The sequence below is a fragment of the Callorhinchus milii genome, unplaced genomic scaffold (assembly GCF_018977255.1).
Source record: "Callorhinchus milii isolate IMCB2004 unplaced genomic scaffold, IMCB_Cmil_1.0 Scaffold10, whole genome shotgun sequence".
Lineage (NCBI taxonomy): Eukaryota > Metazoa > Chordata > Chondrichthyes > Chimaeriformes > Callorhinchidae > Callorhinchus > Callorhinchus milii.
The window spans coordinates 2,912,438-2,928,707 of record NW_024704751.1 but is presented as its reverse complement, the minus strand read 5'-3'; the positions used below and the strand labels follow the sequence as shown (position 1 = coordinate 2,928,707).

Below are 16,270 nucleotides of genomic sequence, written 5' to 3'. Positions count from 1 at the left end.
TTGGGTTGACAGTATTGTATGATTGTCCTGATTAAACTGCGGCTTTATTATTACTCATTCACGGCTTTCCAGAATTGTTTGCCATTATCGGAACTAAAATTAAAGCACAAAATATGACCCAACAACATGTGTCAATGTACCCTGTGTTCCTGGCCTGTAAGCTCAGTTCCACATGCTGCAGTGCGCCCACCAACTGAGCCATTGGGAACGAACACACCATGGAGTTCCTTGTTACATTCCGCACAGCGGGGATGGTCTGCCTCGATCCCTATTAGAGGAAGGGCTTTCAGACGTTCTTTCTGCCGGTTCAGGTTAAAGATTCGAAAAGACAAAGTAATGTTCACCTACAAAATACACAGCGAATGCACTTTAGTAATATCCTATGATGAGCTTTGAGATGTCTCAGCGATGTGATAAGGCGCTATATCAAATGCAAGGATTATTATTATTATAATTAATATTATTGTTATTCTGCTCCTAGAACTCCATCCCAGAGTCCCTCTGCCTTCCTCCCTCAGCTCATTTCAAGGTCCATCTCAAGACCTACCCCTCTTTGACTATCACCTACTCCCCATGTCCCATCACCTTGCCCCCCCCTACTCCCAGCTCAAGCACCAGCCAGCAGTGTCAAGCACTTTAGGACATCCTCCAGAAGCAGTGAAATCAGGGCAGCGCCACTCAATCTCTTTTCACAGATTGTTAGACAGGATCTGACCTCAGCTTTGCCTCGGTAGTGATCAGGAATAAGAAGTTTTTACAATAATAATCCTTGCGTTTGATGTAGAGCCTTATCAGATCTCGAGATGTTCCACAGGATTTACTCTAAAGTGTAGTGACTGCGTACTTTGTAGACTTGGAATGTTAATATTGTACTTGGAAGCATTTGTCAGTTGACACTGAGTTTCAGCCAAACATTCTTGCCATCAGTCTGGCCTTTTGACATGTTATCACATCTTATCTTGCCTCTTCAGTGTTGGTAGTGGAACTATCTGAATCAAAGTGACAAAATGCTTTTTTTCCCTTCCCCTTGAGATCTGATAAAAGATCACTAACTGTTCTGGCCCATTTACCTGCAGATGGTCTCAGTAAACACACGTAATCGTAACCCTTTATGTCTGGGCTGCAGGGAAAGAGCATCGTCAGCATTGTAATGTAAAGAGTTAATGCAATAGATAGATCACAGAAGTATAAATCTGATGATAAATTTACAATGGAGCGTTGCCTTCTCTTCAAAAGCCTATTTTTAAAAAAACACTGAGAGTGGCACAGTATGCGGCAGCAGAGATTAACGTTATATTTATACTGTGGGCTGCCTGGCTGCCAAAATTAGCTGTGCCTTTGGCTGTAAGCGCTGCAATGTAACTAAAGCTATACAGTGTGTCCAGATGGGCAGCTGGAAACAGCAGGGTAAATTGTGCGCGGGGTACTGAGGTCAATTGTAACACTCCACGTGCTGCCTGTCTGAAATCAGCTAACTCAGCACAGACCTGGCATTCAAACCCACCACGCGCTGGCGAGTGCAGTTTGATGCTGTATTGGGTGCTGTCCCGGCCGCCGAGATAAGATTGGTCATTCATTTCATGAATTGTCGTGCCCATGCGTATTGGCTGCCATGTTTCCCAACAAACTACACAGTCACTGCATATTACAGTACAATCCTGTGAAGCAGAGTGAGATGACCTCCCGACATGAAAGGCGCAAATGAAAGGCTATATTAAGAATTATTATTATTGTTGTAACCCACTCGGCTGACAAGGGTGGTTGTGGGGTGGGGGTATGATTTTAAGACATTACATTATAAATCAAGCTTTGCCTGGGATACACAGAAGGTTACTTTGGTTATTGTCGTGTGGGCTCATGTTTTCTTAAATGCAAAATGAATTTCGGAGGACATCCCAAAGCGCTTCACAGGATTTATTTGGAAGTAGAGTCACTGTATATTTGTAGGCGAGAGCGGCAGCCCAATTGTGCACAGCAATGTCCCACAAACAGCCATGAAGCAAATGACCAACACTGGGTACTGTGAACCGGAATTGCTGAGCAACTTTCTTTATTTACTGCGCTCTTGAAACAAACTTTAAAATAAGACAAGCTAACTGACATTTTAATTGAGGTGCAAGACTCTTTCTATAGCCCTGGGTCCATTAACAGCTCCCATTACTGTAAGTAAGTCCTTGCTCCAGTGTTGCATTTGTATTGGAAGCAACGTTCAGGGTAAGGAGGAGCCTGGAGAGCGTTGTCACACTAAAACCCTTTGGAACAAAAGAAAGTGGGGTTCAGTAGCCCCAATTTGCACCCCTAAAGTACAAGTGGGGCTTTGACCAATCTCACAGAGCTCGCTCCCCCATGCTCCGTTCAAGGCTGTAACCTGTAAGGCTGTATTCCCAGCTGGGGCAAAACCTTAGGCAAGTTTCCTTACTCCGGATGTCTCTATTTACCTAGCAGTAAGTAGGAACATGGTTGTTAATCGACAGTCAATTCACTTTATGTATATTCTGTCAAGCGCTTTGAGGCGTCTCAACGACGTGATCAGACACTATACCAAATGCAAGGATTATTATTATTAAATGGTTCCAAAGCCCTTGCGTCTAGAGCAGTCCTAGTTGTACAAGTGTGATCTTGAATTAATTAATAATAGAAGCTTTTCTTTTTTGGCTACAAAATATGGTAAATTGCACCACAAAGTCTTGTTGCATTACTTTGCACTTGACACCACAAAAATGAAACTCTTTTTTAAAAAAAATCTTCCTCCCAATAAGCAATTACCAAATACTTTAGCACAAAGCCACATCATCTGTGAGATATGGGTGTGCTGTACTGTAGGAGCACAGGAACAGGAATAGGCCATTCAGCCCCTCGAGCCATTAAGGAGTCGTGTAGCTCAGTGGTTAGAGCACTCGCTTTGCAAGCAAGAGACCTGGGTTTGATTACTGGCAGGGTGAAACCTTGGGCAAGTTTCCTTACTCCACACGCCTGATAATAATCCCTCCAAAACAAAACAGTAATAAATTGGTCATTTTCAATCCACGACTGTTTGTGGGACATTGCTGTGCCCAATTGACTGCCGCATTTTGCCCTCAAATATACAACCAATTCACTTTACAGTCTGTTCTGTGAAGCGCTTTGAGATGTCTAGAAGATGTGAAAAGCACTATATCAAATGCAACAATTATTTTTTATTATTATTATTCCGCCATTCTATATTGTTCATGGCTGATCTGTGCCTCAACTCCATTTACCCTCCATGGCTTCATATCCCTTGATACCCTTACCTTTTGTACTTCACCCAAATTAAAAGCTGCCATATCAGAGGCAAGCATGGGTGAGCAATGGTCATTGAAAACGATCCATGTTGTTAACCTGATGGATGCAATTTGTTACATGTTCTAAAAGGTTCACTGATTCAATTGACAGAAGGATAAAATAGAAAGATTCTCCTAAGGTGTAGGTTTTTGCTGGAATTTTTAAAAAGCAATTGATCTGAAAGCATCAGACAAGATACGTAGGTCCTCATAAACAGAGAGAGAGAGAGAGACGGCTGTACAGTACAACAGCAGAATTTGCTCCTCGAACACTCTGCTCGTCAGACATCTCAGCTCCTCCCCACACGAGCTGCAGATCATCCAGAACTCTGTAGCTCCTCTTCTCCCCCGCGCCATGCTCCATGAGCCTATTGCCTCTGTCTCAGAGTCCTACTGCCTCCACCACCCCCCCACCCCCACTTTCTATACACTTTTATTGCCTGTCTTTAAGACCTTCCTTTCCAACCAGCCCCACATGCAGCTCGGGCTGCAGTTCGGCTCGGTAACGCGCTCTGAGACATCCTTCCGACATGAGAGAGGTGCTAAGCTATATAAATACTTAACTGTTGTTGTCAATTCAGTATGTATAAAAGTTTTCCCTAGCCATTAGAGCAAAATTCAGTTTAAGACCGCTGTTGGATGGCTAATTTGATAATGAAACAGAAGTAGTCTGCACTCAATCCCAGACGTGTGGTAATAGATTTAGATTGCTCCAAATTACACCCTTACTGCACTCCAGGCAAAGTGAATGACAACTAGCCCCGTCCACAAAGGCCTCCCCCCCACCCAACTCCCACCAGATGATTAAACCCGGGACACGATCGCCCTCAGTCACATTCCAAACGAACGGGGCTTGTGTCTGTCGAGAACGAGCTTCCTGCCTGCTCCGACAAGGCTAAGGAACAATCAATTCAGCTCAGAGTTGTTGTGAATCTCTCTCTAAACGCTTGCACTCCCTCCAGCCGCTGGGCGCTTGTAAATCACAAACCATGGCCAAAATAATGCAGTGTTTAGTAAAAGCAGCCAAGTACACTTTAGTTGCGCTCGTAATCGATCGCGCTTGGATGGGTTTGCTCATTATCTCTCTGCCTTGTTTCTTTACTGGAAGGTGCTAAAAGGCAAACAGATCATGTTTAGCGTTTTTTTAAAAAAACAAGGCAACTCGATTCATTCAAGAAACCTGGCTACTACATGTGTGTTCTGTGAGGAATGCCTGAGGAAAGAGATGGTGACTTTTGGCCCATCTTTGTCATTCCTCGTTTGCTGTAGCTTGGCTCAGGTCTGTTTCTGTTTGCCTGTCGCCTGATAACATCAGCAGCTCCCCACCGTTTCCAAGGCCCTGTGTTCAGTGTGTGTCAGCAGCACAATTAATGTGACACTGCTGCCTGATGTCTTATTAATGGGATGGAATAAAAGGTCAAAGACACACGTGAACTGTTGGAAAAAGCAGAGATGCTCTTTTATTTCAAAGAAAAATAAACATCATGAAAACTACCAGGTTTGTTTATCTGAGTTTCCTTACTCCCTTCCTTTGAGCACGTTTTATTAAAAAAAACCGAGAGTTAGGCTGTTTGTAAAAGTAATCACACTCTCCAAGCCCATCTCTCAGCGATAACACGTCTGATCATGAATTGCAGCGTGTGTTTTTGTCTGCACCAGGCCGGACCTTGTAATGTAATTGGAAATTTGGTTTCAAAATGTACAGTTGAAATTGATGAACAACAATAATGATAATCCTTGCATTTGAGATAGCAGCGTATCACGTCGGTTGAGACGATTCCCAGAATATACTGTAAAGCGAATTGACTATATTTTGTGGGAGAAACCAACTTCTTAACCTTGACTTTGTGATTTTATGCTATAAAGTGCTGTATCTGGGTGAGGTTGGGTGAGGTTGGAGCCTGGGCTCTGTTTCATCTCCTTACTTCTCTTCTTATGATTGGAATCCTACTCACGCTTACTGTCTATTTATTTAGTCAGCTGGGTGTCTGACAACCATCAACAGCAACAACAACAAATTGCACTTATATAGCGCCCTTTAAGCAGGGTAGTGTCTCAGAGCGCTTAACAGTGGCGGAGCCTGACTCCGAGTTGGGATTGGGGTGGGGGGTGGGCGGGGGTTGTGTTGGGGGGAGGTAACTAAGCTTGGACGAAGCGGAAGTTTTTCAGGCGGGACTTAAAAAAGAGGAGAGAGGGGGCAAGGCGGAGGGATTGAGGGAGAGTTCATCACCTTACTTTAAGAATATCCAAACCAGACTGAGGGTTCCATGTAAGCCACCTACTCATAGATGTTTCCATGTCTGGAATGGAATGCACACTCTCCCCCCTTGGAAGGATGAACCCTGCTCACCTAATTCTAGATGGAGGTTGGTAAAAGTCAAGGCTTGGAGACCCCAGAGTGTGCGTTGGGGGTAAAACAGTTTAGCTTGCCATCGATAGCATTGTCTAACCCTAACCCTAATGCTGCTTGTTCAGCTAGGGCCACCCTACCCATTAAGGCTTTGGCGTGCAGAAGCTGAGCGCTCTGGAACGCTACTCCACGTGAAGAGCGCTATATAAATGCAAGTTGTAGTGTTGTTGTTGAGTGGGGAGAACACCTGCCCGCAGTGACTGGTCCTACTATCTAGGCACCCCTCACACAATGTAAACCAGGAGCTGTCAGAATGGGGGATTAGTGAAACAAGGTGTGGAATTGTTTTCCATAAAACTTTCATATTAACGTTGGAAATGAAGCCGTGAGGGGCTCAAAGAAAATGACAGCTCATCCGCTTTGTCTCCTCTGCCGTCTTCTTTTGAAGCAATATATTTTGTGCTCAGTATATCAAGGATCGAAGAGACTCAGAATAGATAGCACGTTGTCAAATGTTTTGAAACTTTATTTATTTTCTGAGAACTTGATGTAGCTAAACAGCAAAGAAGATGTTTTACATGATTCAACGGTTTTATTTCAGCAAATAAATGTATCCCAAAGCACTGGCAAGGTGTCTCCCATGGGCATTTGGGCATCGCACAAATAGCTTTGTCCAATTATTAAAAGTAGTGTTTCATGAGCTGGTAAATAATGATGGCAAACAGCCATTTTTATGCTCCGATATTACCGGCTCCAGACACAATTAACCACAGCTTGATCATGTTGATCTGTGGTCACTGCGCTTTAAGTAATGGAGAGAGGAAGTTCATTTTACTCTGTGGTTAGTCAAACGGAATTCTTTCCTCCTTTCCAACCCCCTCTCTATGCATCTCTTTCCTTTTGTTTCTCAGCCGCTATCCCTGTGTGTGTTTGTGTGTTTGTTTGTGTATTTGTATGTCCATTGCTTCTCTGTTTCAGCTTTTCCACACACCTTTATATTCTGTTACACCTTTGTAAAAATGACCGTCTCATTCTATTTTTGTTTTTCTCTCTCACCCTCTCTCTGTAATTGTCTCGCACTCTCCTTATCTTTCGCCTTCTGTTTCCTCCTGTCTGTCTTTCTGTTTGCCTCTCCATGTCTCTTTATTTTGAATAGAACCCAGCACAATATGTAATCAACAAAGATTAGAAGGCATTAAATAATTGAAAGCAGAAAATAAAGGAATAAGTATAATCCTAGATGAGTGACAGGAGGACTACACCTCTGATTTCAGGCTCCATAATCTGATGTATAATCGTTTTCATAAGGAGGGGCAAACTTGTCTCTTCAACAATAATCTTGGACCCTAGAGAAAGGCTTTGTTGATTAGTTCTTTCAGTACTGGGGTAGGAACTCAACATTAAATTTAAAAAAGATACAACTTTTCTGTACTTCTCAATTACAGAGTTCAGAATGATCTGACGTTTTCTGAATTTACTGGTATTCTTTAGATCCAATATGTCGTGGCCCACTTTCAACAGAGGTTAACACTTAAAGGGTTAAACTCCGCGGGTTTCTGTACGTGCCTATCTTTGCTAATGGTACTTGCTAATGGCAATTGGCTGCTGCATTTCGCCCACAAATATACAGTCAATATTTACAGTATATGCTGTGAAGCGCTTTGAGACATCTCAAAGACGGGAAAAGCGCTATATCAAATGCAGGGATTATTATTATGTTATTATAGTCTGCCATTGTACTTTTGTTATTGTGATACTTGATTTGAATTCCGGTGTCTTCTAAAACCGTTAAACAGAAAATTTAAAGTGTGCTTTTCAGTTAATCAACATTCACCCTTTGAAGACCAATGTTAATCCAGCCTGTGAGATAAAATTAGATATTAATATAAGGGGTATAAGGTATGATGGATCCTCAGACAACACATTTGTGTGATGCTGAGAGCTGGGACACTGAGCTGTGTATGGGCTGGGAGGAAAGATTATGGAGCCTGAAATCAGTGATGTAGTCATGCTGTCACTCACTCGTCTGCGTCTAGCAACACAGCAAGGTTGTGACAGGCAAGGCAGGAGAGAGTACACAGTGGAAGATGATGTAGCAGGTTCCAGCTGAAATAAGATGGGAAGGTGGGATCGTATATAATAATAACTTGGTCACTCAATCCAAGACTGTTTATGGACACTGTTGTGGGCTACCGTGTTTCACCCACAAAATGTACAGTCAACTCACTTAACACTATATTCTGTGAAACGCTTTGAGATGTCTTGAATATGTGATAAGGCGCTATATCAAATACAAGGATTATTATTATTAACATGTGATTGGTGGTGGGATAGTGGGTAACCAGCTACAGCTCTGAAGGAGAAAAGAGAATAGCGAGGCGAAAAGAGAATAATCTCTAGCAGGATTAGTTATGGTGACTGACTAGACATGATTAGGTCGGTGTATGGTTTTTCAATTACAGATGCTGGGTATCACAGGGAATATAAGGGTATGTAAGTAGGATATATAAATGTACCTATGAACATTGTTTCTGAAGACCGGAGGAGAGGGGTAGGAGATGATCAGAGAGATAAGGAAGTGCTAGGGCGTGAATGGATTCATAGGTGAGGGTGACCTTGAAAAAGTGTGTGGTTTGGTGCTGGTGAGGATGCAGGCTGTAGCAGTTTGGAGAAACTGGAGCTTATGCACGGTGGAACTATTGAAAGCAACGAGGAGTGTTTCAGATAAGTCTAAGCAAAAACAACTTCACCAATAGCTTGTATTTATATAGTGCCGTTCACATGGGTGGTGTCTTGGAGAGCTGCACAATGGCATAGTTTGACACCGCGCAGTAGAGAAAGGGGAGATGACCGATGGTAGGAAAGCAGGAGTAACAAAGGCGTTGTAAAGTAATTAAGACGACAATACATTCTTTCCCTTATTGTGTGTGTTTGCCCTCCTCTTTCCCTGACTCATATGGCAGACAGTTCACTGGTCGACAATCACCTTCTCTAAGCAACCATTCATTACTTGTGGACCCATGTACTCAGTGAGTGTAATCCTGTCTACTTCAGATACTCACAAACGTACTCTCTCGAGCAGGTGCCACTGGATAGTTATCAGGAGCAGAAACCTGACTTTATTTTGTTCCCCTTCCATGCCTAGCCCCAGAGATACAGGCCCCTATTGAGGCACACCTTTCTGCCACCCCCAGTTCAGCACAGAAGCTGAAGACTTCAATGTCTGAATGACTGACTCGGTTTACCAGCTGAGCTTGTTGGCTAGTCACATTCCAAGTGCAAAAATCATTCACAACACCCATATTACACAGACAATGACCTTTATGCATGATAACTTTTGAGAAAAATAACCATCCTTAACTTAGTTTCCAACAAATTATATAGATTCAGTATTGAAATATAGAATCATAGTATATTACAGCACAGCAGGAGCCATTCGGCCCATCGTGCCTGTGCCAACTCTTTGGAAGAGCTACCTAATCAGATCCACTCCCCCACTCTTTCGCCATATCCTCGCAATTTTTTCCTTTTCAAGTAACTATCTAATTCTCTTTTGAAAGTTGTTATTGAATCTGTTTCCACCGCCCTTTCAGGCAGTACATTCCAGACCGTAACAACTCTCTGTGTAAAAAAATTCTCCTCATCTCTCCTTTGGTTTTTTTGTCAAGTACAATATGTAATGTGTCGGCCTGGCTCAATTGTTAGCACTCTCATCTCCGAGTAGGAAGTTTGTGGGTTCAAACCCAAAGTCAGGACTTTTAACTCAATTTGGATGAGACGTTAAACTGAGGTCCCATCTGCCCGTTCACCTGAACCGTTAAAGATCCCGTGGCTAAGTGAGAAATTATCGCAACTCTAATAGATTCCACATATTTTTCTTCCTACCTTCTCACTCTCCCATACTCAGAACATGACAGAGAGAGAGAAATATAAGTAGAAACAAAGGTTATATTCCAAAGGAAAATTCTTGTCCATGATTTTTGATTAATTAAGTTATAAACATTGTTATCTTAGCTCTATTTGTTTCTATCCACGTGACGACAACAGATCATCTATGTTCACCCACAAATGTACAAAGTCACTACACTTTACAGCAAAAATCCTGTGAAGCGCTTTGAAATGTTTCGACGATGTGATAAGGCTCTACGTCAAATGCAAGCATCGTTATTAGAATCTGCCAAAAATAATAGGATGGAATCCTTTTCCTCCTCATATGGTACTCTATGTCCTTAGGATATTATTTGTGGGGTGATGGGGAAGAAGGCAAGAAAACATAGTTTCTGAATTAACTAGAATTGAAAAAAGGGAATGAATAAAATAAGAATTTGAGATGCAAGTTGTCCATCCTCCGTGCAACATGTCAGCAAAGTGAGCTTCATGACGACAACAACAACTTGCATTTATATAGCGTCCCTCACGCAGGTTAGTGTCCCGTAGCACTTGACAGTTACATGTTGTGAAATAATTTCGCAATTTCTTAGATACTTTGCTGAAAATGTCTCTTGTGTGTGAGCATGGGCAGAGAGAGAGAGAGAGCTATCAAATTAAAACAAGTGAGAAACAGCCTGTTGCTGCGTCTGAAAAAAAGACATTTGAGAGGATTCATGTCACAATAGGTGCAGAACACAACAACTTACGTTTATATAGCGCCCCTCACGCAAGGTAGTGTCCCTGAATGCTTGACAGTGGTGGAGCATGATGCTGAGCCTGGGGGAGGTGACCGTAGGCACGGTCAAAGAGGAAGGTCTTCAGACGTGACCTGAAGATGGGGAAGGAGAGGGCAGGGCGGAGGGATAGAGGAAAAGTGTTCCAGAGTTTCGGGGCGTGGTGGCTGAAAGCGCGGCCCTAAATACATTCATGGAGGAAATTTTTCGTTTAAAAAAANATCAGAGATGTTTTCCTTGCGTTCATTATTAGTAATGTTAGAAATCAGTTATTTCCACCAGCCACAGAAAGGCACAAGCTGTGCTAGAAGAGCGAAACAAATGCTTTTTAGCAATGATAACCTGATACTTGGAAATCACAGCTGTGAGCCTGGCTGGGTCTGTATTAGAAAAGCCTGGGATAATATACACATGAAATAAAAGAGAGCGGGCTGATGAGATCCCGGTATGTTAGTATTCAGATAAAGGAACACAATGGGGCCTTTATTTTGTTCTGGGAATGAAGGAAATGACTGACTAGATAAAAGCGAAAGGCAGAAAAGAACAAAAAGGAGAAATGAAAATGCGATCAAAAGGAAAAAGTATTAAAATGCGCCTGAGATGGGGGTTAATTGCACTAATCATCCGTGCAACATTAATTAATTTGCCTGCAAGTGGTGTGACTGTTGATCGACATGTTATGTAATCTGTGTTGTGTGGATCTCTGACTCCCCCCCCCCCCCCCCCCACACACCCACCTTTCCTTATGCAAACACTTTTCACTGAATACAACGATTGATGATTTCTTTCCCTGCCTTGTCCTGACCACTCACTATCCTGAATGAGAGCGAAACTTCTCTCTCTCCCTCTTTCTCTCTCTCTCTGAATTTGTGTGAGCCCAGGGACTGATTATCTATTTTTCTGCCTGTGTCTGGCTGCTCTCTGCCCTCACTGGAAAGGAAACTTGCTCTCTCCGGCCCTCCCTCTCTTCTATGTGCATTGTGTTCAATGTGGATCTCCTGCACATTTTGCAATGAAGCCAGCGATGGGTGACCTCTTTCCTAGTCTGTGCCTGAACATCCTTTGTCCTGAATAAGAAACCTCTCTCTCTCTCTCTGTAAATTGTGTTCATTTGCAAGTACTCTCTATAAAGTCAGAGTTTGGAGATGTCTTTCCCTGGCAGTACTGGCTGCTATGCCCTCACTGATAGGGAACGCCCGGCCCCCCTCTCTCTCTCTGAGAATGTTTTTCCTTATAAATGATCAGCAAACACTCTGGAATAAAACTAGGAGATGGCTTCCCCTGCCTGTACTGCCTGCTCTGTCCTCACTGAGAGGAAAACTTAACAAATAATCCTTGCATTTAATATAGTGTCTTATCACGTCTTCGAGGCATCACAAAGCGCTTTGCAGAATATTGTAAAGTGAATTTTTGTGGGCAAAACTCTCTCTCTTTCTCTGTGAGTTGTGATGAGTGTAGCTCATCTGCAAACACATTGTAATAACCCAAGGACTGATGGCGATCTCTTCCCGCCTGTAGCGAGCCGCTCTCTTGATTTGAATCTCTCTCTCTGAATTGTGGTCGGCGTAGCTCATGTGCAAACACTCTGTATGTAGTAAAGCCGGGGACTCGGATCTCTTCCTCTGCCTGTACTTGGCTGCAACAGGCAACTCCTCACTTGAGTTGGGAACTCTCTCTCTCTCCCCCCTCTCCTCTCTGTGTGTGAATCGGTCAGTCCGGCCGATCTCCAAACACCGATGGATGGCCTCTTATTTCCCGCCCCCCCCCTCCCACCCCCCGGCTGTACCTCGCTGCTCTGTAGCGCTCTGCGTCCTGTGCACAGAAAAGATGGGGTCACTCAACCTCCCTGGATGTTTGTGGGGGGTGGGTGGTGGTGGTGGTGGTGGGGGGGGGGGGTGAGGTGAGGTTCGCGGCCGCGCGCGATCCCTCTGCCGGGTCTCGCCCACCACGCGGGGGTGTGGGTGGGGGGTGGGGGGAGTCGGTTCGCTCCGCAGCGTCTCCCGCGAAGCGCTCCGAGGGACGTCTGGGAGAAGCGACGGGGAGGAGCTGTATCAAATGCAAGGATTATGATGATGATAAATTGCCATCATCCTCTCCCTCTCCCTCTGTGTGTGTGTGTGTGTGTGTGAATGGTGGTCAGTGTGGCCCCATCAGTGAACACTCAGAGGGCTGTGCTGTGTGTGTGTGTTGTGTTGCGTTGTGTGTGTGTCGATTCCTTCCGCGCTGTTGTGCGATGACGTGATTGGCATCGACGCCGCTTTCCATGACAACGGGGGGGGGCCCCGGCCAATGGCCAGCCGCTCCCACCTGCCCATCATCGCGCCCCTTTGTTGCGTCAGCAGGCGAGCCAATGGGAGGGGCGGCGGCGGCGGCGGGCGGCGCCGCGACACCGAGCGGCGGCCAATGGGGGAAGGGGTGCCGGGCCGCGGGCTGGGCGGGGCCAGGGCGGCGATTGGTCAGAGGAGGGAGGTTAAAAAAAAGGGGGGCGTGTCCGGAAGGCCCCTCCCCCCTCCGGAGTGACGCCCACATGGGTGGGGGGAGGGGGCGGGGCTCAGGCTCAGGCGCTCGGACCCAGCAGCTGATCCCACGTGTGAGGCTGAGCTCCTTCCCGGCTGTGAGTCCATTCTGCGAGCGGGGCTGAGCCGGGGCTGAGCCGGAGCCGGGGCTCTTCTCTTTAGTCGGTAGCGATAGACACAGTGATGGAGGCAGACGGTAGCCAAGCCACCTCCGGTAGCCCCAGCGACTCGCAGCACGACCCGGGGTAAGTCAGGTCAGGTCCCCCCCCCCAACCCAACACCCCCCCAACCCAACACCCCCCACCCAACCCCAACCACACCCCCCAACCCAACACCCCCCAACCCAACCCCCCCAACCCAACACCCCCCCAACCCAACACCCCCCCAACCCAACACCCCCCCCAACCCAACACCCCCCACCCAACACCCCCAACCCAACACCCCCCCAACCCAACACCCCCCAACCCAACACCCCCCAACCCAACACCCCCCCACCCAACACCCCCCCAACCCAACACCCCCCCAACCCAACACCCCCCAACCCAACACCCCCCCACCCAACACCCCCCCAACCCAACACCCCCCCAACCCAACACCCCCCAACCCAACACCCCCAACCCAACACCCCCCAACCCAACACCCCCCATCGCACTCTGTCTGTAATTCCTTTTTAATTCACTTTCTATTTCAATGTGACTCTTTCTCTCTCTCTCTCTCCCCTCTCTTTCTCCCTCTCTCTCTCTCCCCCCCTCACTCTCCCTCTCCCCCCCTCACTCTCCCTCCCCCCCTCTCTCTCTCTCTCTCTCTCTTTCTCTCTGTCTTTCTTTTTCCTTTAGTCGCAGCTTTTTGATCTTTTTTCTGCCTCTTCTTTTTCCGAGTGTTTTCTTCGCAGCTTTTAGTGGGTTTGTTTTTGCACACGTATGTTATGTAGGGCAATCGGCAGTAGAGTGACCGGGCCTGTCTGTCTGTCTCTCTCTCCCCCCCCCACTTCAATACACAATAACCCCCCCCTCTCTTTCTTCTCTCTCTCTCTCTCTCTCCTTGCTCGATCTCTCTCTCTCCCCTCTCCCCCCTCTCTCTCTCTCTCTCCTTTTTAGCTGTAAGTTACACGTCAAAATGGCCGATCTGACATCTGTGCTCACTTCTGTCGTGTTTTCTCCTAGTAAAATGTTCATCGGCGGCCTGAGCTGGCAGACCTCCCCAGGTAAGAGAGAGAGAGTGGGAGAGAGTGAGTGAGAGAGAGAGAGAGAGAGCCCGAGAGAAAGTCTTTCTCTCTCTGTCTCTCCTTCCTTTTTTTTTAAATTCCCAGCGCTTTTTTTTTTGTGTGTGTGTGTGTTTGTTTATTTATTTATGGGGGGGGGGGGAGAAAATAAAGAGAGAGAGAGAGGGATGGGGTGATGGTGGTGGTGGTGGGTGGGGGGGAAGCCAACAGCAGGAAGAAGCAAGTGGCGAATGTGAGCCATCTCTCTCTCTGTCTGTCTCTCTCTCTCTCTCGGTCTCTTTTATTTTAGTTGCAGTGTTTTTCACAAGGTTGTGTTGTACAGGATATCTGGCGGGGGGGCGGGTTATTGTGATGGTACAGTGTAACATCATGGAGTTGCTCGGGTCCTCCAGACGACCCCTAACGCGCCTTTACATAGGGGTTTGGGATTGAATCTGGTGGTGTGGGGGGGGGGGGGTGTGGGGTGTGTGGGGGGGAGACCCCCCGTCGCCGTGCCCTGTGAGACTGATATTTGTGCGGGTTGTTGTTTTTTTGTTGTTATTTTTTGCCCCTTTTTTTCCCCCCTCCTTCCTCTAAAACGTTCTCTCTCTCTCTCTCTCTCTCTCACAGATAGCCTTAGGGACTATTTTAGCAAATTTGGCGAAATCAGAGAATGTATGGTCATGAGAGACCCGACCACAAAGCGATCCAGGTAAGGGGTGGGGGGGGGGGGTTACTTTTGTTTTCATCTCTCTCTCACTCTATAATATATATGTGTATTATATGTACATCTATATCATATATATATATATATATACGATCGCATCTATTTTTTTAATTAAAAAAAACGCACAGAAAACGTGTGTGTTGTGTGTCTGTGGTTTCAAACAAAAGCGATCGATTGAAAATAAGTTTGCTATCGATTTGAGATTGTGTGTGTGGGGGGGGGGGGGGGGGTGTGTGTGTGTGGGGTGGGGGTGTGTGGGGTGGGTGGGGGGGGTTGTGTGTAGGTGGGTGTTCCTTTTAAATAAAAAAAATAAAAGAGAGACAAAAGAGTTTGGAGTTGGAATTCTTCCGATTGTGTGGTTGTAGTGGGGGGTGTAGTGGGGTGTGGGGGGGGGGGGGGAGGATGCATAACAGGACACAGAGTAGTGTCTTGGGTGGGGAGGGAGGGAGGGTGGGAGGGAGGAGGTTATTTTTTGACATTGTCCTGGTGTGTGGAGGTGATACTCTGTGTCTGTGTCTCTGTCGCCTATTTTTCGCTACGTTTGTATCCCGTCTCTCTCTCTCTCTCTCTCTCTCTCTCACACTCACTCACTCTCTTGTCTTGTGAGGTCGAAAGGAGGATATTTTGACACCCTCATCCTCCCCCCACCTCCCTCTTCCCACCTCCCCATCTCTCTCTCTCTCTCTCTTCCCTCCTTCCCTTCTGCTCCTTATTTACTTGACTCTCGCGTCTTTGTGTCATTTCAGAGGCTTCGGTTTCGTTACGTTTGCCGACCCCGCAAGTGTCGATAAAGTGTTAGCTCAGCCCCATCACGAATTGGACTCGAAGACGGTATGTGTCTTGTTTCTCTTGTCGGTTTTTGCCTTCCTTCGGTGTGTCTTTTTTTTTAAAAAAAATCTGTAACGAACTAATCTTTTTTTTATTTATATATATTTATATAAAATCATATATGTGTGTGTGTGTATATATATGTATATGAAAAGGTCACTCGTTGCTTGTGCGTCTCACGGTATTAAGAGACAAACACATGCTGATGGGTATGTTTGTATGTGTGTGTGTGTATATATATATGTGTGTGTGTGTGGAGAAGAAAGATATAAAGACCGGTATTAATATTCCTGCAGTTAAACCTGTGGGGTCCCTTCAAATGTTGTATTTATCACCCCGTTTGCCCCAACCCGGAATCTCTTAGCTGTCAATTTCATGTCGTTATCGTATCGACGATCGAATCGCCTAGCGACCGATAGATAAATGGCCAGTTGCCCCGTTAAATGGAGCCTTGCGATTGCATGCTATCTGATTTCCTTTTCGGGGCAGTAGGGTGCAAAGATGAAAGAAAGGCAAACCGGTTGATCTGTATTTTTGGAACATACAATCTCGCCCTTCCCTCCAACACAGATGCCAGATTTTATTTTTACGGGTTAAAACAAAACAACTGATAACTGCAACTTTATTTAAACCAGAAAGTTTGTACTTTTTTTTAATTATAAAAAAGAGAGAGAAATCGAAG

General features: G+C 45.6%; 1 protein-coding gene across 8 annotated transcripts in view; it reads left to right on the top strand.

The window, feature by feature from the left end:
* Window positions 1-12,851: 12,851 nt before the first annotated feature.
* msi2b (musashi RNA-binding protein 2b) overlaps window positions 12,852-16,270 on the top strand; it is a 217,566-nt gene continuing 214,147 nt past the window's right edge. For all 8 annotated transcript variants that reach the window (XM_042338451.1, XM_042338447.1, XM_042338450.1 and 5 more), the window contains exons 1-4: window positions 12,852-13,077; window positions 13,996-14,036; window positions 14,664-14,745; window positions 15,507-15,591. In XM_042338451.1, the coding sequence (XP_042194385.1) occupies window positions 13,016-13,077; window positions 13,996-14,036; window positions 14,664-14,745; window positions 15,507-15,591 (270 nt within the window). In that variant the 5' untranslated portion in view covers window positions 12,852-13,015. The remainder of the gene's footprint in view (window positions 13,078-13,995; window positions 14,037-14,663; window positions 14,746-15,506; window positions 15,592-16,270) is intronic.